This window comes from Solanum tuberosum, unplaced genomic scaffold (genome assembly GCF_000226075.1).
Source record: "Solanum tuberosum cultivar DM 1-3 516 R44 unplaced genomic scaffold, SolTub_3.0 scf00110, whole genome shotgun sequence".
Lineage (NCBI taxonomy): Eukaryota > Viridiplantae > Streptophyta > Magnoliopsida > Solanales > Solanaceae > Solanum > Solanum tuberosum.
The window spans coordinates 92,578-118,624 of record NW_006239037.1 but is presented as its reverse complement, the minus strand read 5'-3'; the positions used below and the strand labels follow the sequence as shown (position 1 = coordinate 118,624).

General features: G+C 32.6%; 2 protein-coding genes across 5 annotated transcripts; one reads left to right on the top strand and one right to left on the bottom strand.

The window, feature by feature from the left end:
- The first annotated feature begins 352 nt into the window (after positions 1 to 352).
- On the top strand, positions 353 to 14,218 carry LOC102582640 (uncharacterized). Of its 4 annotated transcripts, none has more exons than XM_015309684.1 (8): positions 353 to 650; positions 759 to 816; positions 1,600 to 1,896; positions 1,997 to 2,045; positions 2,138 to 2,232; positions 3,189 to 3,313; positions 7,804 to 7,867; positions 14,009 to 14,218. In XM_015309684.1, exons 1-7 carry the CDS (start codon positions 514 to 516, stop codon positions 7,862 to 7,864), a joined length of 822 nt encoding a protein of 273 aa, XP_015165170.1. In that variant the 5' UTR covers positions 353 to 513; the 3' UTR covers positions 7,865 to 7,867; positions 14,009 to 14,218. The 4 variants fall into 4 exon arrangements, with proteins under 4 accessions (XP_015165170.1, XP_006349662.1, XP_015165169.1 ...); XM_006349600.2 differs by having other exon boundaries at positions 14,027 to 14,210; XM_015309683.1 differs by lacking the exon at positions 14,009 to 14,218 and adding an exon at positions 8,400 to 8,890.
- Positions 13,839 to 21,524, bottom strand: LOC102583413 (transcription factor TT8-like). The gene is given in 9 exon segments (NM_001288169.1): positions 13,839 to 13,922; positions 14,364 to 14,671; positions 15,263 to 15,883; positions 16,932 to 17,454; positions 17,620 to 17,676; positions 17,832 to 17,846; positions 18,750 to 18,846; positions 20,569 to 20,823; positions 21,415 to 21,524. Coding segments are annotated over 9 exon segments (2,070 nt in total).
- Positions 21,525 to 26,047: the final 4,523 nt, after the last annotated feature.

The following is a 26,047-nucleotide window of genomic DNA, read 5'->3' as shown; positions in this document are numbered from 1 at the left end:
GCAGCTTTCCAAACTTAAAAAAAAAAAAAAATTATTCTAGAAAAAAAAAAGAATAGTTCTAATGTCCAAATGACTTCAAAGGATTCATTTGGTTGGGAAACAAATTATAATTATTTATCTCAAAATTAGTTATCTTATGATTATTATTCCATTCTTGAGATAAAAATAACACTATAATTTCAAAATAAGTTATTCCACGATTTTATCTCAATCAAATACTATAAGATAAGAGTATTATTCTAACGAGCTAAATAGTAGTACTATTTACACAAGATATTTTGTTATTTGAACTTTTTATTTGTCCTAGGCATTAGTTTTAAAAGATATAATTCTTGACAAACCAATATAAATATTTTGTGAGTAACGTTTATCTCTCGTGAGTAGCATATAATAAAGGGAAGAGGGAAATAGATCGGAGCCCAAACCCAAACCCAAACCCAAACCAGCGCGCTAAAAATGTTAATTTGAATTTGCAATAGAGCTTCGTATTCTGCACATACAGAGGCCTTAGAGATGGAAGAAAAAGGAGAAGGGGAAACAGATTTCACGGTCATTGAAACAGCCTCAGATACTCTCGATAGCTCTATCAAATTTCATCTTGTTACTGATATATTAGGTTTCGTCCTCTTTATGCACCAGCAAATCCCTTCGTAAGTATATAATTTCTCGCTGTTTTCCTAATTTGATTTTTGTTTATACTTTTTTGTTGTTTGCTTGCTTTAACTGATCCTCTTTCTGTATTTTGTTTGATTGCGCAGCTTACTGCAGGATCTCACTCTTGAATTTGATGAATTGAACACTGAATTTGCGGAATTGGTAAGTGAAAACTAGCATTTGTGCTACTGTTATGTGGCACTTTTGACTTTGGGACTTATATTGGAGATTTTATCATTTCATATGGCTCATGTACTTTTACAAGTATGCTGCCTTATTTTCAAAAATAGTCACAAGGCTTAATGTAAAGGCACCTTGCTTTCTATGGAGTGAGATTTTGATATTCAAAATCCCATATTAAATTTACGGTAAGATGATGTAGTAAATCAAAAACTAAATTAACTTATACTCCCTCCGATCACTTTAATTTGTCCACTTTAGATAGAAAACGATGATTAGTATAAGTATTTTACCACAATATCCATATTAATTGATGCAAGTTGTAGGTTTGGAAAATAAGTAATTAATGTTCAGAGTAAAATAAGAAAAAATAATTGTCATTTTTTGATATGTTAAAAGTGACAAGTAAAAGTGAAAATCTATTTTTGAAACAATGGACAAATAAAAATGAACAGAGTGAGTATCTTCTTTTGATAAATCAAAACCAAACTTAACTACTTATTTCAAGTTTTGAAGTATATTATGAACAACTATGGTGTTTGATATGTATGATTAGATACTTTGCTTTTCTTAATGAATGTTTAGAACTCTAATTTTGTTTGTGTATAATGTAATTAGGTTTCAGGTTAAAAATGGTAGAAGCAAAATTAGTCTTAAGGAAAGAGACATGTTACTTGCTTCTGAAGCCATTGCTATTTTCTTTAAGCATCCTTTACAGTACTCATATCTTTAGGCTTGGTATGACCTAGTTCTGACTTTTTCTAGGAGACAGCTATTGTACAAGCGGAAACATGTTCTTTACGTAGAAATCATGCTTCCAGGAAGAGGGAGGTGAGGATGGGAATAAGGAGACTGGAGAAGTTAATGAACACTATATCCAGTCTCAGGACTGCTCTTCAATTAATGATCACAGAATTTCCTGCCATTCAAAGGGTTATTCTGATTCTTGGGTCCAGTCCCCTGCGCCCTCTTAATGTGTATGAACTCAACTTTTCGTGTAAAACGGCAGCTTCTGGAGGAGAATTTACTAGGAATCGAGTTGCGGAAACTCTTTCAAAGAAGGTTTCTTCGTTTGTTTATTTATGTTGCATCTCACATTTCTATATAGATATATCTGTATATATCTTGTCTGCATAAATTTTGGGTTTCTGTTTTTACACAGGCCATCCGTGTCTTAGTTTCAAAGGGTGCAGGATCTAGCTCCTCTGCTGGTATTTATTGGAAATTACTATCCATTAGATATATGTTATACATAAAAGGTATAATTTATGGCCATTCATTGTTAATTCTCGTATCCTTTTAGGTCCTACCAAGTTGTTCCTCTTCGTTGAAGCTCCTTCGTCAATTAACTTGCATCTGCATTTTCTTCCAAAGAGGGATTTTAGGTACAGCAAAAAGGTAAATTCCCATAGGTTGTCCCTATGATTTCTAAATTATCGGAATTCGGTTATTCAGATGCATATTCTCCTGGTTAGCATTCTTTATGGCAGTCAAAAAATGTCATTATTAGCTGGTCCAGCTGTGCTAGTCAATCATTTATTGTCATCAAGCTGCTGTAATATCGATATGATGAGAATGAAATCTTTCGTAAGCTGATGCTTTACGTAGAAGCTCCTTCCCATATCTCCCCTTTTTCCCATAACTTTCTTTGCCTAGCAATGATAGTGCTGGTTGATTGTTTTTACATCCCTTCTCTTCCTCACTTCATCTTGTTTGTATGCATCTCGCAAAATTTGAATCAGTATCTGGACCTAGATCTGATGTAAATGAGATGATGGACCTTGAAGCTCCTTTTAACTCTAAGGGGTCGTTTGGTTTGAATTCAAGTTATGATGGGATAAATTATGATGGGATTAGTTATGATGGGATAAGTTATGATGGGATTTATTTTTTATTGAGTGTTTGGTTTGTTGTATTCAAAATAATAAATTTTAAGAACAATTTATTTGTTTACAAAAATGCCCTTCATGAATGTAAAAAGAGATGTAACAAAAGGGTTGAAAGAGACATTTTTGTCATTTACTTATTTTATCCCGGGATAAGTTATGCCGGGGTTACTATACCACCCAAGGGGAGGGATAACTTATCCCGGTACTAATTATTAATCCCGGGATAAGTTATCCCGGACTTGCCAACCAAACAACAAATTAAGTGATACTATAATTTAATCCCATGACTATTTGGTATTATCCTTCACACGAAACGACCCCTTAATGATAAATAATTATCCTTTGAGAGTCATCATACTTCTAACTTCACTCTCCAGAACCTTATAATTATGAGCATCACAATATTGATCTATCTTACTTCTATATATGTTTTGCCTCACAAGCAATTTGCATGTTATGGTGCAGATAGTGCCTTTCAAAGTGCGGTTCAGTTGTCGAACCAAAAATCTTGAAAGAGAAGCGTGTGCTGATGATACTCACCCTACTAAAGCAATCACATCACATAGTTCTAATGTCGATGATGTTATCTGGTACTTCCAATTTTCTAGATATGATAACTCTGTAATTTTTGTCCTTTTTTTGTTGATTATGATGATAAATATTTTCTTAGTCTATTCTTTCCAGTTTCCATTGACATTGCTAGACAGGAATCTGCCTAGAAAAGCAAAAATTCAACCTTTTTCTCAATATGTTTTTTGTTTTGATAAATCCGGAAAGAGTTTTCTCAACCCTCAGCACTAAGATTTCAGTTTCACTGTTTGCTACGCAGATTGTCGTTCATATTGAAATTTAGTAAACCATAGAACTTATGATGGCTCTCATTGTAGCTCTAACTAAAATGATAGTTAAAATATTATTATTAAGTTGAGCACTATTTGATACGAACCTTCAAGTTGGTGAGAACTTTGGTTTAGCATTTCACCTTTTTATTTTGACCTGCATCATTGCGATGAGATTTGAGTTTTTGACTTTTTCCCTCTAGCTAGCTAGTGATAGCCAAGGTATACAGCAACAACAAGAACATATCCAGTGGAACCCCACAAGTGGGGTTTTGGGAGGGTAGAGAGTACGGAAACCTTACCACTACCTCGTGGAGGTAGAGATTTTGTTTCTGAGAGACCCTCGGCTCAAGTGTAGCAAATCCAAGTACAAAGGAGTAAGAAAACAGTTAGGAAAAAACATAGCAACTTACAAGAAAAGCAGTGCATATCCTGCAAGAAAGGAACAAGAACAACAAAATAGTGCGACAATCAAAATACATTAAACAACCAACTACAATATTATAACTAGTACGACGGCAAACATCTAAACCATCAGAAAGCAAGACAACACTCTACTGCCTACTAACCTTCTACCCCAATACACGTCCTCTACACTCTTCTATATAAGGTCATGTCCTTCGTAACCGGAAGTTGAGCCATGTCTTGTCTAATCACCTTTCTCTAATACTTTTTTGGTCTACCTCTACCTCTTCTCGTACCTACTATAACTAACCTCTCGCACCTCTTCATTGGGCATTTGTAGATCTCCTCTTTACATGTCTAAACCATCTCAATCTCGCTTCCATCATCTTGTCCACTACAAAGGCCAATCCCACCTAATTTCAAATATCTTCATTTCTAATCTTATCGCTCCTTGTATGCCCGCGCATCTACCTCAACATCCTCATTTCTGTGGCATGCATATTTTGAACATGGGAGTTCTTAGTTGGCAAGCACTCTCCCCCATTTTATTAAATATACCTTTAAGTTTCGGTGATACTTTTTTATCACACAAGGCTCCGGGTACAAGTCTACTTCATCCACGTTGTAACAATACGATGTGATATTATCATTGATGTTCTCACTTCCCTGAATTATAGAGCCCAGGTACTTGAAACTATCTTTCTTGGGGATAGCCTAAGTGTCAAGCCTCACTTTCACAGTTGCCTCTTGCATTGACTCACCAAATTTGCACTCCAAATACTCTGTTTTGGGTTACTTAACATGAACCCTTTAGACTTCAACGTTTATCTCCACATCTTCAACCTAACGTTAACTCCGTTGCACGTCTCATCAATTAGTATTATGTCATTAGCAATTAACATACCCCAAGGCACCTCATTGTGAATGGACCGTGTCAATTCATCTATCACCAAGGCAAATAGGAACGGGCTAAGAGCTGACCCCCGGTGTAATCCTATCTCCACTAGAAAGTGCTCTGAGTCTCCTCCCACCGTTCTTACTCGAGTCTTAGCTCCAACATACATGTCCTTTATCGTCCTAGTGTTAGCCACCGGTACCCCTCTAGCTTTCAAGCATCTCCAGAAGACGTCCCTCATGACTTTGTCGTAGGCCTTTTTTAGGACAATAAACACTATATATAGGTCCCTCTTCTTTTCCCGATATCTCTCCACCAATCTCCTTACAAGATGGATTGGTTCTGTAGTCGATTGCCTCGGCATGAATCCAGATTGGTTCTCAAAAATGGACACACCCCTCTGCTCTCTCAACTCCACCACTCTCTCCCAAACTTTCATAATATGGCTTAACAACTTGATACCCATGTAATTGTTACAATTTTGGATATCACCTTTGTTCTTGTACTCATCTTAAAAATCACACTAAACAAACCATTTGACCACTCCATACCTACCCCATCCGTGCTCTTCCAAAACTTCACCGGAATCTCATCATATCTGGTCGCTTTTCCCCTGCTCATCCGGATAATAGCACGCTTAACCTCTTCAACCTAAATCTGCCTATAGTATCCAAAATTCCGATGTTTCGTGGAGTGCTCCAAATTACCCATCATAATGTTTTTGTCCCCTTCTTTGTTCAAAAGTTTGTGGAAGTAGGTTTGCCATCATTTGCTTAATGAGAGTCTCTTTTGCTAACACCTTGCCTTCCTCATCCTAAGTGTATTTGATTCAGGTCTCGAGCCTTCCTCTCTCTTGCTTTCGCGGTCCTGTACAATTTCTTATTTCGGTCTTTGTCTCTTACCTCCAAATACAACCGTTTGAAGGCTGTCGTCTTTGCTGTTGTAACCGCTAACTTAGTCTCTGTCTTCGCCGCCTTATACATTTCCTTATTCATCTGCTTCTCATCCTCCTCCCTGCATTCCACCAACTTTGCGTAGACTGTCTTCTTTGCTTCCACTTAGCCTTGTACTTCTCCATTCCGCCACCAATCCCCTCGATGACTACCAATGTTACCCTTGACACCCCTAGAATCTCTCTAGCTGCTTCCCTAATGCAACTAACTGTCATATCCCACATACTTTCCACATCCCCACTACTCTTCCAAGCCATCATCACCATCAACTTCTCCCCTATATCTTTAGGCGAGGGCAGGGGTCAAGCCACCCAATTTAATCCTTGGTTGGTCATATAGATTCTTATTCCTCCTCCATCATTGAATCTCCAAGTATATTACCAAAAGCTTATGTTAGGTAGTAAGATTCTCACATGGGATAACCCTGTAGTTCTTTCAAAAGCCTCTATCGCCTTTCCTCAAGAGCAAGTAATCTATTTGAGTTTTAGCCGCCGCGCTACGGAAGGTAACCAAGTGATCCTCCTTTGGGAAGCACGAGTTAGATCACCAACTCAAAAGCTTTAGCAAAATCCAGGAGCGAGTTTCTACCTCCGAATCTGTCACCGAACCAAAGTCTCCATGCACATCGTCAAAGCCACTATAGGTTGCCCCAATGTGGCCATTGAAATCTTTGCCAATGAATATCTTCTCGATGTGCGGTATACCCCTCACTATCTCGTCCAAATCCTCCCAAAAGTGCTTCTTGATATCCTCATCCAAGTCCACATGTGGGGCATAAGCACTAATAAATAATAATATTCAAAGTAAGCCCTCCGACGACTAGCTTAATCATCATCATCATCCTGTCATTAATCCTCCTAACCTCCACCACTTGCTCCCTAAGGTCCCCATCTACTAAGATGCCTACTTCATTCCTATCCCTCGAGCCTCCTGAGTACCTTAACTTAAACCCATCCACATTCCGGGCCTTGGTACCCACTTAGTTTTCTGGACACACGTCTTACCACTCCAACCCCTCGCCCTCGACCTTGGACATGACCCTAATCTATCATTTTTCACCAAAGCCACCCAAAAAAGTCTAAAATTAAGACAACTACTAACTAAATAAAAATATAATCAAAAGGCAAGAACCCACACTATACCGTAACTCCAAAGAACAAAAGAAGAGAACCACAACACACAAGATGCTACAGGAGAAGAAAGGAAACGTAGGCAATCAAGGTATGGAGTGCTTAAAATATCCTGTCTAAAAGCCTAGGAGAGACATAGAGGGAGGCTTGGATCTATCTTGATCAAGCTAATGATTTCACTAGCATAGTACATAAGGTCATAGAGATGTAATAAGTTTTTTCGCTATAGACTGACTTTCCTGTTAGCAGTACCACGAGGAAGCACTACAGCTGTACCAATTTTATTTTATGAATCAGTATTAAATATACTTCCTCATGAGATGATCTATTGGCTAATGATGCTTTTTGTTGCCATCTTTATTGTTTTGGTTTGAATTAATTTGTGACCCAAATGTTATACGCTGTCTGGTGTCCTAGTTTAACCACTAGATGGGGATTAAGCATTCCTTTTATCCTTTCCTGATTCCTATATAATGTTTGTCAAATTGACATTTCCGAACTACTGGGGATCCTTAAAAGCTATGTTGCTCGAACTCTTCAAAAATGTTGACGTTGTGTGTCGGATACTCCAAAAGTTTTGCATTTTTGGAGAATCCGACACGGGTATGGCAACATTTTTAGAGAGTCTGAGTAACATAACTTAAAAGTGTCAATGCAATTATCAGTTAGATTAGGGCAGCAGGTGCAATGACCTTTTATATGCGTAGGTATTTCCATGTTATGTTATTTCAACCTCAGGTTTAAGGCAAAAAATAATGTTGAGACGAAGGACATTGCTGAGAATACAGTACTGTATTGTTACATTGGCAGGGTCCACATGTGCTATTCTTAATGATATTAGCTTCAATGACTTGTCAGGTTTCAGTGCCGGCATATTATCAAAGGCTTGGCTTCCAGGGCATCCCCAACTGAAGAGTGAGAGGTTAGCTTCATTAGTCTTAACTTGTAGTAGCATAATGTTGATATTGACATCGACATATACCTTTTCCTTAATTTCCTTTCCTAAATTCGAGTGTACTGATATTGGTCTATGTTTACGAGTGAATCTAAACTAGTACGAGTGGTTGTTTCTGGTGTCACACCTTCATTTATTGAGTTGGTGGGCTCTTCATCAGAATTGTTAAGTTCTTAAGATCTATAAGTACTATTCAAATAGAATAGGACTTAATCGTGGTAACTGGTCTTTAGCTCAAATTGAGGATTAAATATGTGTTAGTTGTATTACTACTAGCAATTCCCTGATACTGTCGACATATTTTACAGGTAATGCCAGCTAGAATTAATTTCACCTTAAAATGCTAGAAAAATAGGGGTGGAAATGGGCTGGTGCCGGAGCAGCTTATGGAATCTGTGCGAAAATGATTTTGACTTTAATGAAAAAAAGTTTAACTAAAATTTCCTCCACCTCTCCGTGTATTCTCCAGAAGCTAACATTAATGCACGCTTTTGTCCAGAGACCTTTTTAAGTTAGAAAAGTGAAAATGACAGATCCTTCGAGCAGGTGCTACACAGTGGCCTCCTCAAGGTCATTCAGAACCACTTTAACGCTGCTTATTGACCATAGCAACACAATGTTCAGGAGGAGGTAGCAATAGTATTAGCAGGATTTGGCTTAAGCTTCCTTCACCTACTGCATTACCCACTTCTTAAAGCTTAGCAGGTACAAGATCAAGAGAACAAAGTCCAATAGATGTTTTCCTAAACACATACAGTTGAAGAACTCCTGGAGAAACATGAGCATCAGACTCACTAGGCTATTTGACCATCTTGGCTCCAAAGAGGATTAAAATAAAAATGTTTTGCAGCATAGTAAATCACATTAAAAGAACGTTGGCATGTAAATACATAATAAGGTGAGGGAGGCCCTTTGAATCTCTTCCTTCGTTCTTTTGAACTTCAAATCCAAGATCAATCATTTACCCTTGGAATTGTATCGGAACATCTATCGTCATGTCAAATCGGTATGACTTGGTACTATCTTCATTCTACCTATCTTGTTAAATTGGGTACTAGTAGTGTTATCAAGTGCAACTAAAGAGTGATTTTTATCGGAAAAAGGTGCAAATGGAGAAATCAAATACAAATATGTATGTGTAGTCTAAAATTAATAACCACAAGCATGAATTACAAATATATGGACAACAAAATTGAACTTTTTTTTATGATAAAGTGAAATATCAATTGTTTAGTGTAATGTTTTCAGAATAACGCATATTGACAAGAAAAAATATGTTTTAGAGCCTTGATGACGGCACTAAAGTGCCCATAACACTCAACATGGTTTGCACCTCACTTGAGGGCTTACGGTAGAGTGTATTGACAAAAATAATGCTTGCATTAGCTTTGTGTATTAGTGGTACCTTCTTTGATACCTTTTTTCATGCTATGTATAACTAATGCAAGCATTAGTTATACACTCTATTGTGTATTGAGGAGTGTATTACTAATACTATGGATTTCTAGGTATTAGTAATGCAAAGGAATTTAATACATGCATTAGCATGATTGAAGACCCAATTACCCCTCAAAAACACTTTTACATCTTTTCAACCATAATTATGGAGGATACTTTTGTAAATAAATATTTTTATACAATACATATTTTTCTTAATACACCAAACCAAATAATGCATAAAAATATTCTATGTATAACTAATGCAAGTATAACTAATACAAGCATTACTAATGCAAACACTACTAATACACTTTATTTAGTACTATTTTTATACACTCTACCAAGCGAGTAATAAGTGTGCTTTGAACGCACCTTTGACAACACAATTGTTTATAAGTCATGGCGGATTGGTATGATTTGGTAGTATCTTCATTCTACCTATCTTGTTAAATTGTTTACTAGTCATGCTGACTCGATATGACTTGATATTATTCTTATTCTACCTATCTAATCAATTGTTCACAAGTCGTGTGGATTGGTATGATTTGGTACTATTGTCATACTACGTATCTTGTTAAATTGTTCAGAAGCCATGTTAGATTGGTATTACTTGATAGCTGATATTTTCATTCTATTTGTCTTGTTAAATAGGTATTTGGACATAAAAAGTGTGAAATTTGAAATAAAAAGAAAAATAGAGTAGTATTTGAATTGAAATTAAGTAGAAAAGGGATATTTAAAAATATTTGAACATGTGTTTAACATGAAAAACAAAAGTTGAAATTGTGAGCAAAAGGATTTTACTTCAAGAAACTCATCTTCAATCTTTTTAACAAATCAGTCCAATGTATAATCAAACAATGTTTTGAAAACAAGGATAAAATTTCTATAAATCGTATTCTACATTCATCACTAATTATAAATGATCTTATTCAAAATAAAATAAAATAATTTCTAGAGATATAATTCTTTATGGATTAAAGAAATGTATTACATAAATAGAGACTACATAAATACAAATGAGAGGGTAGGGGAGAAGATGGACTTAAGGAAGTGAAGTTTCTTCTAATACTTGATTTGAGTAATGTAGTTTATTGAAGATCTTTAAAAACTTTATTTAGTTTGTACACCATGAAAATGAAATATTTTTCATTTTATTTGAAAATTTTAAAGTTGAAATTAAAATTGTGTTTAATCATATAAAATACAATTGAAATGAGGTTATTTTATAAAAATAATTTCTGTATGGTAAATTTGATAAAGATTTTTTTTTTATAAAAGTGAACGAAGTTTCGAATGTTTTTCAAACATAACTTCAAATTCTTGTATGACCTTACACTAATTTTGGGATCATTTTTATGACCTAACACTAAATTTCAAATTTCTATGACCTATCATTAATTTTTAAATAAAAATTCTCAGAAGGTCTAGATTCTGCGTCTTGACATAAAATATCCTTCTCTTGGTTTTTTCATTTGACTGCTGGTTGTTGGCCAAACAACAATCTCCAAAATATTTTTCAACCAGGAATTGTGTTTACCCAGTAGTATCTTAGCCAACTTATATTCTTTCCATTTTAATTTTTTTCTTTTATCTTTTTAGTCCGTTCAAAAAGAATACTTTTTTCTATTTTTCACTACACTTTAGTTTTTATTTTCCACATGACATGCTTAAGATCATATGAATAAATGATATTTCGATACTTAATACATATCTTTAATTTAAGACTATACGATTGATCAAAAATCTTTTTTTACTTTTTTAGATTCTGTGACAAATTAAAATTAGACAAATAAATGAAAACTAAAGAAGTAGTTGGCATTGTCAATGAAATCGAAAGATAGAAAAGGATGTCTTGATGAATGAGACAAAAAGGTAAGACGATGAGGTCGGTGAGCTATCAAAAACGGAGAAATGAGGAGCAAAAAGAAACAATACATTATTTTTTGCACTTAATAAAAAATTGAATTTTATTTATTCAAATTTTAGCTATTAAAGCGTATTTTTTTTTTTTTAGTTCTGAACTTTAATCATAAAATGTGTTTATTTTTGAATTTCATAATTATTTTAATGAATTTGAATGATCAAGTTATATAACAAAATCTTAATATCCTTAACAGTATATCCATTCACTTTCACCTTCTAATTCTTTCTTAATTTCTCCCACCTCTCTTTCAAATATAATTAAGTGCAAGCAAAAATCTTGAGTCATCAGAAACCTAAAACACATTTTTTTCAAGTATTAATTTACAACAACAAAAATAACTTTTAGGAGTCTGTTTGGTGTGAGGAATAATATATAATAATCTCAGAAAATGTAGGATTATTTTATTCTGCGTTTGGTTGGAAGAATTAAATAGTCATGAAACTATTTATCCCATCATTTATACTTTAGTGATGTGCATGATAAGTTATCTCATATATATATATATATAGCGTGATAACTTATCCTGAGATATACTATATCTCAGGATAACTTATTCCCAATCAAACGACCTCTTAGTGACAATAAATTAATATGCACATAAACAAAAATGCTACTCTAAATTTTTTACGGGCACTAGTTAAATTCATTTAGTTGAAAGAAGCTCCAAAGTGAAGTCCAAAAAGGCATGGACATGGACTGCTTGGAGGGAAAATAAAGTTTTGTCTGAGTTATACATATGATAGGCTCCATTTATTTGAAAATGACATCGAACTACTTTGGCATTAATGACAAAGAAATTATTTGATTTTGCACTATCTTCCGAAGATACTCTAGCTGTGTATTTATTCAATTATTGGAAATAATCAACATCGAATCACTATTTGCCTTGACGTTACGAGAGGGAGTTGCTCGGATAGTAAGCACCCCCTCACTTCCAACCCGAAGGTTGCGAGATCGAGTCACCAAAGGAGCAAAAGGGGTGGGAGCTCCTAGGGAGGGTAAAAAAAAAAAAAAAAGCCTTGACGTTACTTATTTACTTTACTGTTAATTGCATCGTACTTTGCGGACTATACATGCATGCGATCCGCATTAAAAGCATAATACATAGACAAATTTAATTTGGCCTCTGCGCGCGAAGAAAACTTAAGCTTGTAGTATGTGGACCATATATACATAGTAGGACAATATATCTAAGACGTGCAGTGTGATTATCTCATCTAAAGTGTACACACATTTCAATGTGATATCAGAGCAGATAGAAGTCCTGAAATTGAATCTCACCGTTATCTACTATCAAAAAGATTTTTCACGTGCTTAATTAACTCGTAATATGGAAAATCTTAGTAATCGATGATTGGTTATTTTAATTTTAGTTATCCATTCACTTCACCACTAATCACCCACTAATCACTATCATGAAATTTTAGTAATCATTGATTGATTATTTGGATGTTCATGTTATTGATAAGGTTTCTATTTTCATCTATGTAATTTTTTCTTCATTACTCCATCCTCGCTTCCATTTTTAAGTGCAAGCAAAAAGTTTGAGACCGAAGCCTAAAGGCATTTTTTTCAAGCAAATGGATCAAAACGAGTCGTAAAAACTTTCATGTGCTTAACTCGTAAAAAAAATTTAGGCATGTGCGTGATGGGGCATGTGGAAATTAAATACACCAAAATAATAAACGTTTGCTATCTCTAATAGCTTAAGTTTTTAGATGAGATGATGGTTTCACTCTTCAATAGCCTCAACTAACAACTAATTAAACACCCCACAATTTTGAGGATGTGTATCCAAACACTTTAACCTGTCTTTACAGTGTCAGTTGAACGCACTCCAACTTACAAAATGATCATTTAGACACCTCCAGAATTAAATTTATGTGTCACGTTAGGCGTTAGCATTGAGTATAGCTACGACACAGTGGAGACGAATTAAGGTCTCTATCTACATTATCTTGTTTGATTTGCTAATACCAGTTTCTTTTGTTTCTGACCAAGGAGTAAAAATCTTGACGTTTTCAAATGATGTAAATATTTTCCTTTTTAATTTCTTCATGACGCTTGATATATGATAAACAATGTAGAAATGAAGTTTTAGAACACTTTTGAAAATGGAAAACAGATTTTTAAGACATTCTTTCTCTAGCTAAATACGAGTAATAATTGCATGTTTTTACATGTCAATAAAAACCTAGAAATTAAAAAAAAAACAAAAAAAAAACAGTGAATTGGGAATTACATTGGTAATATAAACTAAAAAAGATAGTATATTCATATGTATCACTCATAATTGCATAGTTAAGGTTGTAGACAATTATACTTTTCATACTAAATTAATTACTAGCTACTTATAAATTTCCATCATTTTCTTATTTTATTTTACTCTATATATAATCTCTCCTAGTGTGTCCCAAAAAATTGTCTTATCCAACTTGTCCAAGCTAAGTCACACATGACTCACTAGAGTTGCATTTATAATATTATTTGGTGCCTAATTGTTTGGTTTGAAGGAGCTGAGCAAATTATAGATTAAACTTTTTGGGACAAAGTGAGAGGTATTAGATCAATTTAATTAGCTCTAGGGATTATCTGATGTATTGACTTTTTCACTTCCAAAATGCTTGCTTTCCTTCCATATATATCTTCTTTTACCTGCAAAACAAATAACAAAAAAGAGTTATAATCTGTTTAGTCAAGCTTCTAATATCAGTATTACTAATACTTTTTGTTATGAGTAGTTCCTTCATTATTCGCAGTTGGGAGAAGCTAGAAGCAGATAAAGCAGAAATTCTTTTTGCTAGCAAATAAAGCTAAGTATATATAATATTAGTAAATATTGTATCAACCCCCATCCTCCTCCCCAGATACTAGCAACAACTTAATGCTCTACCACTCTATTGTACTGGTACGTATTAAGATATAATAGATCACCTCATTTTGTACCAAAATACAAAGTTGTTGTTAAGAATTCAAAATTTATAAAATTCAAATTCTAAATCTGCTTCGCTTCTATTTCTATTAATTTTTATTTTTGTCAAAATTATAAATAAAAAAGGTCATCCAAATAATGTACTTAAATTATTTTTGTCATACCTTAGCTCTTAACTCAGCAAATAAGAAGCCAGTATTAAGAGATGATTGGATTGCTACAACTTCCACTTTAAGTTCCCTTAGCATTTGCATTACATCTAACAACAACCCTTCTTTGTACGGACACCGGAGCTCCACCAATGCATCGTTTTCGATGATTGAGACTTCCACTTGCAAAACTTCTTCATCCATAGGTGGAGACACCGTTATCTTTGCCGGTGCTCTGCCTATACTTCCCTCCACCGTACTCTTCATTTTCCTCTTACCCTTCCCCGGAAATGCCTTCACTATTGTTGTACCATTCTTTTCATCTATTTATCACGTAAAAAATTTAATATCAGTTAAAGTTATGCAAATATTAGTTATTTCATGTTCTATGACATAAATTAAATATGACCTTCATGCATATTGTAGAGCATTAAAAATGTTATGTTTTATATGGAAAAAAAAAGATCAACCAAACAATGTGTAACTTATGCTCGATTTTATGTAGTTACTTTTCCTCGTTTTTGTAATAAAACAATATATTAAATTATAACCAATTTTTATACCTGAATAACTCCTCTCTAACGAGGAACTATAAACCACCCATTATATGTATATCTCTTGATAAATATAGTAATTGATGATAATTTGATAAAATGGCAAGTAACCTATTACTATTATTTAGAAATTTTTCTTTGTATAATATGTTTGTGTGAAATATTATTTAGGACACTATTATTTTGTTAACTAACAAATGATAATGCTAAACAAATTAGCTCATGAAACTACAATCTATCGGATTTGTTCAAGATTAGATTGATAATTAACTCAACCATTTATTAATTTAGTCCACTTGATCGATCTAAACTCAGTTCAATCCGTCCAATTATCAATGTGTAGTAAAAAATAAAATATACCTGCATTTTTTGTGGTTTCCGCGTGACGATCACGCGCTTCAAGATCCTGAACTTTCTTACGTAACTGCTTCACATACTCTATTGTATCACCAAGTATCGATGCTTTATCCATTTTCGTAACGAACGGTACTAAGGACCTTAAAATAATAAAACGCTCATTCAGCTTCTCTCTACGACGTCGTTCCGCTAGTACATGGTTCCCATTCGTCTCTTCTTGTTGTGTACTACTATTTATCGTACATCCTTTGCGGAATCGAGACGCTGCGGCTGAAGAGTCGGCCGCAGAGTCTCGTGACTTTGGAGAAAGAGCTTCAGGTAGTTGGTGTAATTTTTTAGTAGTGTGGAGAAATGGGACAGTGAATAGTATGCTTTTGAGCAGCCACTGGGAGCTGGTCCCACTGCCGTCGCCGCCGTGTTGGCGATGGCAGTGGGAGGGATTTGGGCTACAAATGATGGGCCATAATGTGAAAGCGGATTGGGCTGAATCAGGAGAAATAGAGCCCATTATGGTAGTAGAAGAGGCAAATTTGGAACTTGTGTTTGAGAGGTGTTCAAGTACAGCTGAAACTGTTTGAGAATAATGTGCATCTTCTTGTGATAATTCATCATAACTAGGGACACCTGCATTTAATTAAAAAAAAAAACTTGAATTTTTAAATATTGAATTATCGTAGTACAATTTACTAAGACGTTATATATGTTACTGATATTTGACGTTTAAATCTTATTTAGCTTAAAAAAAAGTTGATTTAATGAATTTACTGTACCTAGAAGAAGGAATATATTTGTTAACATAAGTTTTAAGATGAGATGATCATACTATTTCAAAATATACTGTCGATCTATTTTAACACATGGTAGAAGGTAATTTACCTTATTTTCATAGTTATTAATCTCATTGTGAACAAATTATAGTGTAAGAAATATTTTATATCATAAGCATTTAAAAGTTTAACTCAATTTTAATATGTTAGCGAATAAAAAATAAATTCCCTTAGAATTCTCACCAGACAAATATTTGACTTCTCTGTCTTATCAAATACAAATATCTTTTATTTTTTCCTTCTTTCAATGGAGCTTGTTTAATGCCAACTGGAAACCTAGCTCGAAAACAACTTCTTACTAGTAAAAGCACAGCCTAACACCGGAAAATTAGATCGTATATATAGGTAAAATATTCACTCTTATATGAATATATTAAAAGATGAACTTCCTTAGTCACAATAAGGGTTGATAGTCCAGTGATAAGTATGTTCATTTAAGTCCCTGGCATCTGTGGTTTGATCCTCACTACTTCTATTTTCTTATCCTAATACAATCTTCTTTGGACCCAATTATATTTAAGAACAAAAAATGGTGAGTGTTTGATTCATTAGTTGGTATTTTTGTTTAATCATTCAGATAGTGATTGTCATTTTTTTTAGCTATGCATTACACGTCTCATGTAAATTTAGTTTTTAACAACGTAGAATACATTATGAGATATATGGAAGGGGGCTGATTTTCCTGTCTTTTGTTATAATAGTGTGTAATATACTAAATGATTTTTAAATTTTATGATGTTATGTATAGCAAGTGTTAGATTAATGAGCGATCCAAATTTAATTAAAAAAAATATTATTTTAAAACAGACTAAACACTTAAATTGAAACAGATGGAATAATAGTACCTGTTAAATGTTGAAGGTCTTGGAAGTTAGCCCAACTAATTGCAGTCTCAGCTTTGAAAGAGTCAGCCGTATTTCCAGCTTGGCTAATACCATCCAAATATAAATCAGTATCCATATTATTAGAGCCATCATCCGGCGAGCCGAGCCGTATAGTTTCAGACATATCAAGCGGCATGAGCTCACTAGCCTCAGCCGCTATAGGATTAGCCGCCCCAGCAACACTTTGAATTGCTATACCATTCGAGTCTAATTCAACTTCATCATTTTCTTCTTCGTCATCCTCATCCTCGTCCTCATCCTCATCCTCATCCTCATTTTCTTCTTCTCCAGCAATTCTACCATCTTGATCCGCTGGACAAATACCAGCGGATGACGGAGTATTGCTGGAGTAAAAATGTGGCTCCGAAAAGGCGGCGGGATCCGAAGTGGAGTGCTCAGATAAAGCTGGCTTTGGTGGCTGAGCTTGTTGTTGCTCATTGAAGAAGCTTTTTACATGATGTATGAATCCAATGTCTTCTTGAACCTATGTTGTGTATCATGTACAATATATTCTTCGATCGATTAAATTATATAAACATTATATATATATATACTTATAATGTATATAATTTAAATTTATAAAATTAAATTACTACAAAGTGTATTAATATAATGTAGATATATTTGAGAACTTGTTTTACGTTTTTACCCTTTCTGTAGTTCCCAGTTCCACTACACCGTCCAAGAGAGGAATACAAACGACAGTCTGCAACATTTTGAACTCAATTAAATTTTATTTTTTGAACTTTCGTAAATTTCATATCAAATTAAAATTATCGACCGAATTGAAACGGGAGTGAGTAAAGTATTTCTCATAATAATTGGAAAGTAGTCAAAGGGTCTGCAGGTAAAGTTTATTACCTGTATGCGGGCACTCTATATAATAGGCATGTCAGTGTTCCATGAATAAAACAAAAAGAAAAGAGTCAGATAATTGAACTGATTTCAACGAATAGATGACAAGGAAATTTTTTTTACTATTCTCTACGTGTCAATGATTTAGTTTGACTTGACATAGAGTTTAAGAAAGAAAAAAAAAAATTAAAATTTGTGATCTAGAATAGGTCATACATATTTGTGTGACAAAATCATTTTATTAAGGATAAAAAAATAAATATTTTAAAGTTAAATTATTACTAAATATAAAAATATATCATTCTTTTTAAACTATTTAACTAAAAATAAAAATAAGTCATATAAATTAAGTCAGAAAAGCAACAGTTTTATTTAGGGCACAATTTTATAGTAATTTCAATCACGTGTAAAGAAATGTTAACGAGCAGACTATGAAATCTTTTATGTCATCTCTTTTGATTCTGTGTGATATTATTTTCTTATTCTGGTAAAATAGTGAGACATTTTTATATATTTAGAAACATTTAATTTAACTATAACTTAGCTACATGTATTTATGTCATTTTTTAATCACAAATTTCAAAAGTTTTGCATAATCGCACAAATATTATAATTCTGATTTTTATTTAAATGTTATATAAAATATTGAGTCAGGTTATAATTTATATCATAGAAATTAAAATAAAAGGAGTTAAAAAAAACTCTCATGCGTGATTCATGATTATGAATAATTAGGAGTCACGTGAAATGATTGATGAAAATAAATTTTTCTATATCCTATATATTCTTCGCTCAAGAGTATACCAACAACAACATATTAAGTGACCAGTAAAATTTCATTTGAGGAGGATAAGGTGTATAAAGATCATACTTTTATTTCGTGGAAGTAAAAAATTGAAATTAAAAGATGGTAGTGATTAATACCTTAGCAAGAATAGCTCTACAGAAGACTTTGCTATCAACCTCATTTGCACCCATTATCCATATGTGATGTTTCTTTGAATAAGCCTTGCCTGGTAATCTTTTTTTATGAAAACAAAATATCAGAGGTAATGTCATATGATACTATTTCTTTATCAATTTATTTTTTAATAACATTATTTAAATATTTAAAATGATTTAACAAACTAATTCTCATTTTAATTCTTGTTAGAGGTGGATGAAGTAGTCAATTATCTTGTTACTTGATGTGGATGATGTACCAAACTAATTCTCATTTTAATTTTCTTCGATGATAACTATTTATGGAGTAATCATATGAAAAATTAATCTAGAAGTCTTCAATAAAAGAAGGTGACTTACTTTCAAACATTTCATTTTAGATTTCAATAAGTAACAATTTTTTAATATGTCCCCACTATTCCTAAAGTAATAAGCAACCCATTATTAATTATATATACATCAATATTTATTAGACCATCAACAAGGATAAGAGTAAGCATTGAAGTTACCATATTAATTAACTTATTTTATCAGCACATTTAATTTAATCTATAGCTAACAGTGACTTGTAAGAGTTAAATTTTCTATGAATATATGGTCTCTCATTAATCAATGACTTAGGGAGGTCACAGTTGAAGTTGCTTCTTTTGTGTAGTCTTGCTTTTATTTCGATGTAACAACCCTCATTCACTCTCCCATTACTACTTCATTTATATTTACTCGTTCATATTTAACTCAACACATTCTTAGAGGTGTTTCTTCTTATTTTTACCTGTTTACGGTTCATTTTATTTGGTCATTATACTAAAAATAATTATCCAACTTTACTTGTTCAATTTTAAAATCAAGAGATAAGTTATCATTTTATGTCTATTTTACCCCTATTATTAAATATTTTCCAGCATTCATATTACTTATAATTAATTTGGGAGATATAGTAAATTAAAATTACCCTTTCATTTATTGTTTCTTAAGGAATGTGTCAAATCAAATATGGAGAAGTAAAGATGGACAGATGGAGTAGTATACTCCCTCCATTCACTTTTACTTGTAATGTTTCGACTTGACACACCTGTTAAGAAAATAATAATGGACATGAGTATTTTACCGTACTACCCCCATTAATTGATGTTTAGTATTAGTTCTTGAAAAATGATTTGGAGAATATTAATTAATGCTAAGAGTAAAACATGAATAAAGTAAATTATTTTTTCTTAATATGTTAAAAGTGACAAAATAAAGTAGTGGACAAATAAAAATGAACAAAGAGAGTATAAAATGATAGTTTTTCTATATCATCCTTAATTATTAGTATATGTTAAGAAATGAATTGAAAATAATTGTAGTACTTAACAATAAGAGTAAATTAGGTATAAAAAGGTAAATTATTTCTTCTTCTTTTTTCAAATTAAATAAGGAAAAATAAATACATATTTTTAATACAATGAACAAATAAAAATAAGCGAAGCGAATACTTTGTATGGTCATGAATATTGATCATATTGTATTCACTGTACTGAAAATTCTTACAAGAAGTAGTTATTTGTAGTAATTTTGATATGACAATATTAAAAATGCAGTAAAAACCATGTTACTTTCTCCATTTCATTTTGTTAAACATTATTATATTCACACAACTACTATGACATACTAAATGTTATAAGTTTCAAAATTTTTATAACCATACCAAGTGGAGTAATAAATTTCAAAAAATATTTCTTTATTAAAAAAGTTAAACTTTGTATGTAATAAAATATACTGTCAGTATATAAATGTTAAATTCAGGTGGACAATAACTTACCCAATAGGTGGAGGAAAAGAGAAAGAAACACACATGAGATAAAACCACTCGGATTCCGTCAAATCCTCCGGCGACAAGGCTGCGGACGGCCTTCTCGCCGGCGGATTTGAGTCGCCGGCAGAAAGTGAATCATAAAGTTCTCTAAGTTGTTGGCTTCTATGAAGCGAAGCTTCTTCAGCAGTAACTTCCATTGGCTGCACAGTTTTCCTTGTCTTTATAGCTCCATTATAATATCCATCTCTCCACACTAACACCCTATATATCAAACAATATTATTATTATTATTAAGAATGTCGATAGTGACAGATCCAATCATGAGTTTGTAAATAAAAAATAAGAATATATACTTTTAGGAATCATGAGTTAGCTGAGTATTCATCACGTTTAAATTTTGAATCTTTCAATATTGTGTACGTAATACATGATTCTTGATATTAAACAAAGGGAAAGAATCTTAATAGATTCAAGAGTTCATAAAATTTAGAAAAAAACAAATATCTATAGAGTGAGATACATATTTTTCAAAAATAATTACATGTCTTAACTCAGAACTCAAAACACCTAAATTCTAAATCCTTCATTATTTAATATAAGACAATTGTTGATAAAGACGCAAACTTTTTAAGGAATCAAACATATTTTCCAAAATATATATTTCAAAATTGACTTCTCAAATTCAAAACTCAAAACTCAAAACATCTGAATTCTCTATTATTTAAAATAGGAAAAATGTTGACATGAAAAAAAAACATATATTTTAAAAATCAACTTTTTGCAATTCAGAACTCAAAACATCTAAATCAATACGATTCAATCGAGACAATTAGAAAAGAAAGACATACGTACCCTTGTTTTGGACAAAATTGCCAAAAAAGACTATAAGTCCATTTAACCGACTGGACGGAATTCTGCAACATGTTTTGTAACTGCAGGCTATTAGGCTGTATAATCTCCATCATTAATCTACTAGCTAGATTTAAATTATTTGATTTTAAACCTTAGACTAAAAGACTAATCAACAAAATTAAAATGTATTTTCTTGGAATTTTGTAAAGAAGAATGAAGAGATTTTTTTTATTTTTTTGAGAGAGATATTGATGAAGGGTATAGAAGGTGGTTGATTTTTTTTGACTGGTTGGTGCCTACCAGATGGTTATGGACTTAGTTTTTTTTTTTTTTTTTTGGTCATGAGTATTGATATCTCCATTTAATAGATTTTGTAACCATTATAACCTATGTTTTCTAACAAGTCACTATTTTTTTTGTTAGAGATATGGTCCATTATTTGGGAATTATCCTATTATTAGAATGATATTTAACCATGTATACTATTGACCCTACATATGTTGCTTACTATCTATGGCTATATGTCAACATCTATGTTTAATTATAGGTTTTATCTTTGTTAGATGTGAGGACTAAGCTTCCCTAAATGATTTAAGTATTTCATGTTTTAAAGGGGGATCACAATCAAAGAATGGTAGATCGATCCGACTCAAAAATTTTAGTAAATGTTTTTCAATTTATATAAAAATAAGCTAGATTAAGCCCTTGTTTCAAGTCAAAGGGATTCGATCCATATATTTATCACACCTTTTATTATTTTAAATAAAATATATGTATAATAAGTGAACTTTTTTAGCAAGGGGTATCATTTGAACCCCCCTACTTTAAGGTGACGGCTATGCCTCTACCTCTAAATTAAAGGGTGTTGTGGATTGTTGAGATTCCTTTAATTTTAATAAGAGATTTTACAGTTGAGATTCGATAATGAATGTTTTTTTTTTGTTAAAGAGTGTTTATGGATAATCCCAAACGTAACTAGTCACTTTTCAACTTGTTAATAACGTCTTAGAGTTCAATCCATGAAATTTAAAACTTCATGACAATAATTAATTTTAAAAATATGACCAAAAGTTTGTCTTTCTTGATAACGGTGTCACTTTTTAAAATGCGAAATAATAAATAAAATAATATATATATAAGCCTGGCGCTGAGGCAGGTTATGGATTACTTGAGAATAAAATTTGATTAGTGAGACAGATATATATACTACAAGAAAAATGGTCAATAACGAAGGGAAAACTGGTCCCTAAAACTGAGATTCTGGTCCTTAAAAGTCATTAGCGATCGGAAATTCTGGTCGCCTCCCCGTCCCTATAGCCTCCGACGCTAAATGTCATTTAGGACGACGTGTTGAATAGCTGGTCCTTAATTATATTTTGCGACTAGCCTTGAACTGGTCCTCAAAATGCTTTTAGGGACCATAAATTTTGGTCCCTGATTTAAGAGATTTTGCGACTATTAAGAATCTGGTCCTAAAAATATTTTCAGGGACTAGATTCACTGGTTCTTACATATAAGACCAATTGGTGCTTAAAGGTTTCAAGGACTAGTTTACTGGTCCTTAATGTCCTTTTATATAGATATGCTTCTTAATTTTCTATATTTGAAATTTCAATACAATTAATTAGGCAATAATCAAATACTTATACAGAAAACCAATAATCTGCTTTCATGTGTGTATATATATATATATATATATATATATATATATATATAAACCAAATACCATTCACATACACTACTATACCTTTTCTAAAAAAAATAATTAAAAAATATTATAACTTTTTCTTTATGAGTTCACTTCTTCGTTTTCAAATTTATTCAAAATAGTGAACAAAAAATGAACCAAAACAACACCAAGAAGAACATACCATGAAAATGAAGAACCTAACCACTAAGTTGCGTGAACCTTTGTGTCTTGAAGTGTCACTTGTTCAAATATATCCGCACTGTTTTTTTTATGTAGTGTCACGTGATATCCCTTGTACCTTAATAAATATGTCCCTCACAACTAACAGTTATACCACACTTGACCTTGAGCCGATCCAACTAGGCATGCATGCTACTGATGCATACCAGTTACACTCAATGAATACAAATAGATATATCTTGACTTAACAAAAGTCCAGATCGAAAAGGCCACAATCAGAGAATCATACAACAAATATCTCGGCTAACCAACATTTCAAAATAGAACATAAGTAATTAAATCCCTACGCGGACCATCGAAGCCACCATAATATTCATAACACAGAATTGTTATGTGGATCTTCGAGGACATCATGATATCTATTACCACAAAAGATATACAAACAAATGCCAACAAGGTTGTCATGTGATAGTGCAAAAGTAACAAGGTCAACACGAACAACAATGTACAACTATTTATCCCTAGTTTACAAGCTTCTAAAGTATTATACTTAACCGGGATAAGGTCCCAGCCTATCCATCAACTATCTACAACAAAAGATTGACAAATTTCTGAATCTAGATTGCTCATCTATAACATAACCATGTATATATGCTATATAACTATGTATCATAAATGTATATACATTCATATATATTGTTCATATAAATATGTATATACTACAGTAATTCATCTTTCTCAATTTTTTTTTTTAACTTCAACCAACCCAAATTTTCTCTAAATAATCCCAATTGATGAAGCAAACAAATAAAAACTCAATAGCTCAAAAACGAAAGAAAATTCTTATAGAAAATCACATAGCTCAGAAAAGAAGGATTTTTTATTTATAAAAAATTATAGGAAATAATGAAGAAAATAATATTTTCGATATAATAAAGGAAACAAAAGAGAGGAAATTATGTACATTTGATACATACTCAAATATAAAATAGATTAGAAGCTAAGTGTGAAGTATAAGGATTAAGGGGATAACAAGTTTTGATAAGTGACTTATGAACTAGGTTCACAACACTACAGTTCAGATGCACTCGTATAACAGGATAGCAAACACGCATATTGAAAAGACACATGAAAGCAAAAGGAGTTATTGTCACATCCCAAATCTACATTCTGGACATGGTCGGTACTTGAGAACCATTGTTGATTTCCAAGCAAACTCTTGGCCTGTCTGACTACCGAGCGGAAGATTAACTCAAGCAAAATTAAGCTTTAAAACAAAATTAAACCATTTAATCTCAAAGTACTCAACTGTCTCAAAATATTCTGAGAATAATAATAGCTGAAAACAGTTTAACAAAGGAATATTATAAGCATACTCAAAACTAACTATCTATGAAGCCGCTGTCGTTCAAGATGGATATCGGGAAAAGATGCACGACATCTCAATAACTAACTAAAAGATAAACGTGGAGTCCTTCGGAATGCAAGGAGGATCACCAAAAGCTAACTGGGAGTGCAAAGTGATCTCAACGAAGCGTCTGTTGATGATCTGAACACCTGTATTTGCATCATAAAAAGATGTAGGTCGAATGACATCAATACATTGAATGTACGAGTATGCGATATAGTCGAAGCGAAATGAATGAATGAAAGTGTAGACATTGAAATTTCGCGAACTCTACAAGACATGTTCAATTCTAATTGGGACTCTAGAAAGTGTGTTCAGTTTCAATTAGAATTCTTGGAGGATACTCAACCCTAAACCCTAATTTATGCCTATATAAAGGGTACTAAACTCCCTTAAAAGGCATCTCAAAATATCACATAAAATTCTTGGGTATTTTAAAGATCAAGATCTCGAATATTCCACAAAAGTCATGAAATATTCATATGGAGGTCAAATCTAAATCATCCTAGTTCGAGAAATATGCCACTAACGGCCCTCGAATCATGGATAAATTTTTAGGAGAGTAGAATCAAGGGAGGAACATAATTGTACTCGCAATCTTGATGAATAAAACTATGTTTCTTCAGATTTTATTTGTGTGGTTGATTTATTTTCCATATGTTTAAAATGTGTTGCAACCAGAAAGGACAGGAATGATGTAAATATATACTCAACTGAATGTAAAGAAATAAAGGAGTGAAAACATTTGAACTTTACAAATACTTACTCATCTCAGAACTCAACATATTACAGTAAAATCTTACTAAATTAATACTCGGTAAATTAATAATCTCTCTAAGGTAATATTTTCTTTCGGTCCCAACTTGGGCCAATGGAAAAAATCACTTATTTCGATAAGATAATATATTTTCAGAAGACCCTATATAAATATATGGTCTCATTAATATTATAAATTAATAATTTTTTAAATGTATAAATATATCTTAAGATGATTTAGTGAAATGTGATTCTATTGTGTTTTGTTTTTTTTTAAACTTTAAATCTAGTTTAAGTTCATCTCTAACTTTTCTTATTGCATCCAAAAGTTCTGGTGTTGTCTTTTCGAACTGCACCATAATATTGAGAAGAATTCTAGATACGATAAATGTTTCCTTACGCATAACTGGTTCTAAAGGTATTGTATCATCTACAATTTCATCGTCAACATTGTTTTTATGGTATCAACAATTTCTTCTAAGCTCTGGACTACTGAATATGTATCATTTTCACTTGGATAATTCAATAGGTTATTGACGTCCATTTTATTGCGCTAACCGAAATTATTAATCATGACCTCAAGTTCATGAATGACGTTT

What these genes read in the sequence shown, in the direction of transcription:
- LOC102582640 (XM_015309684.1), top strand. Translation starts at nt 514, where the DNA reads ATGGAAGAAAAAGGAGAAGGGGAAACAGATTTCACGGTCATTGAAACA. An exon ending in ATGCACCAGCAAATCCCTTC is followed by an intron (nt 651 to 758) that starts GTAAGTATATAA and finishes TTGATTGCGCAG; the next exon opens with CTTACTGCAGGATCTCACTC. An exon ending in AGGATCTAGCTCCTCTGCTG is followed by an intron (nt 2,046 to 2,137) that starts GTATTTATTGGA and finishes GTATCCTTTTAG; the next exon opens with GTCCTACCAAGTTGTTCCTC.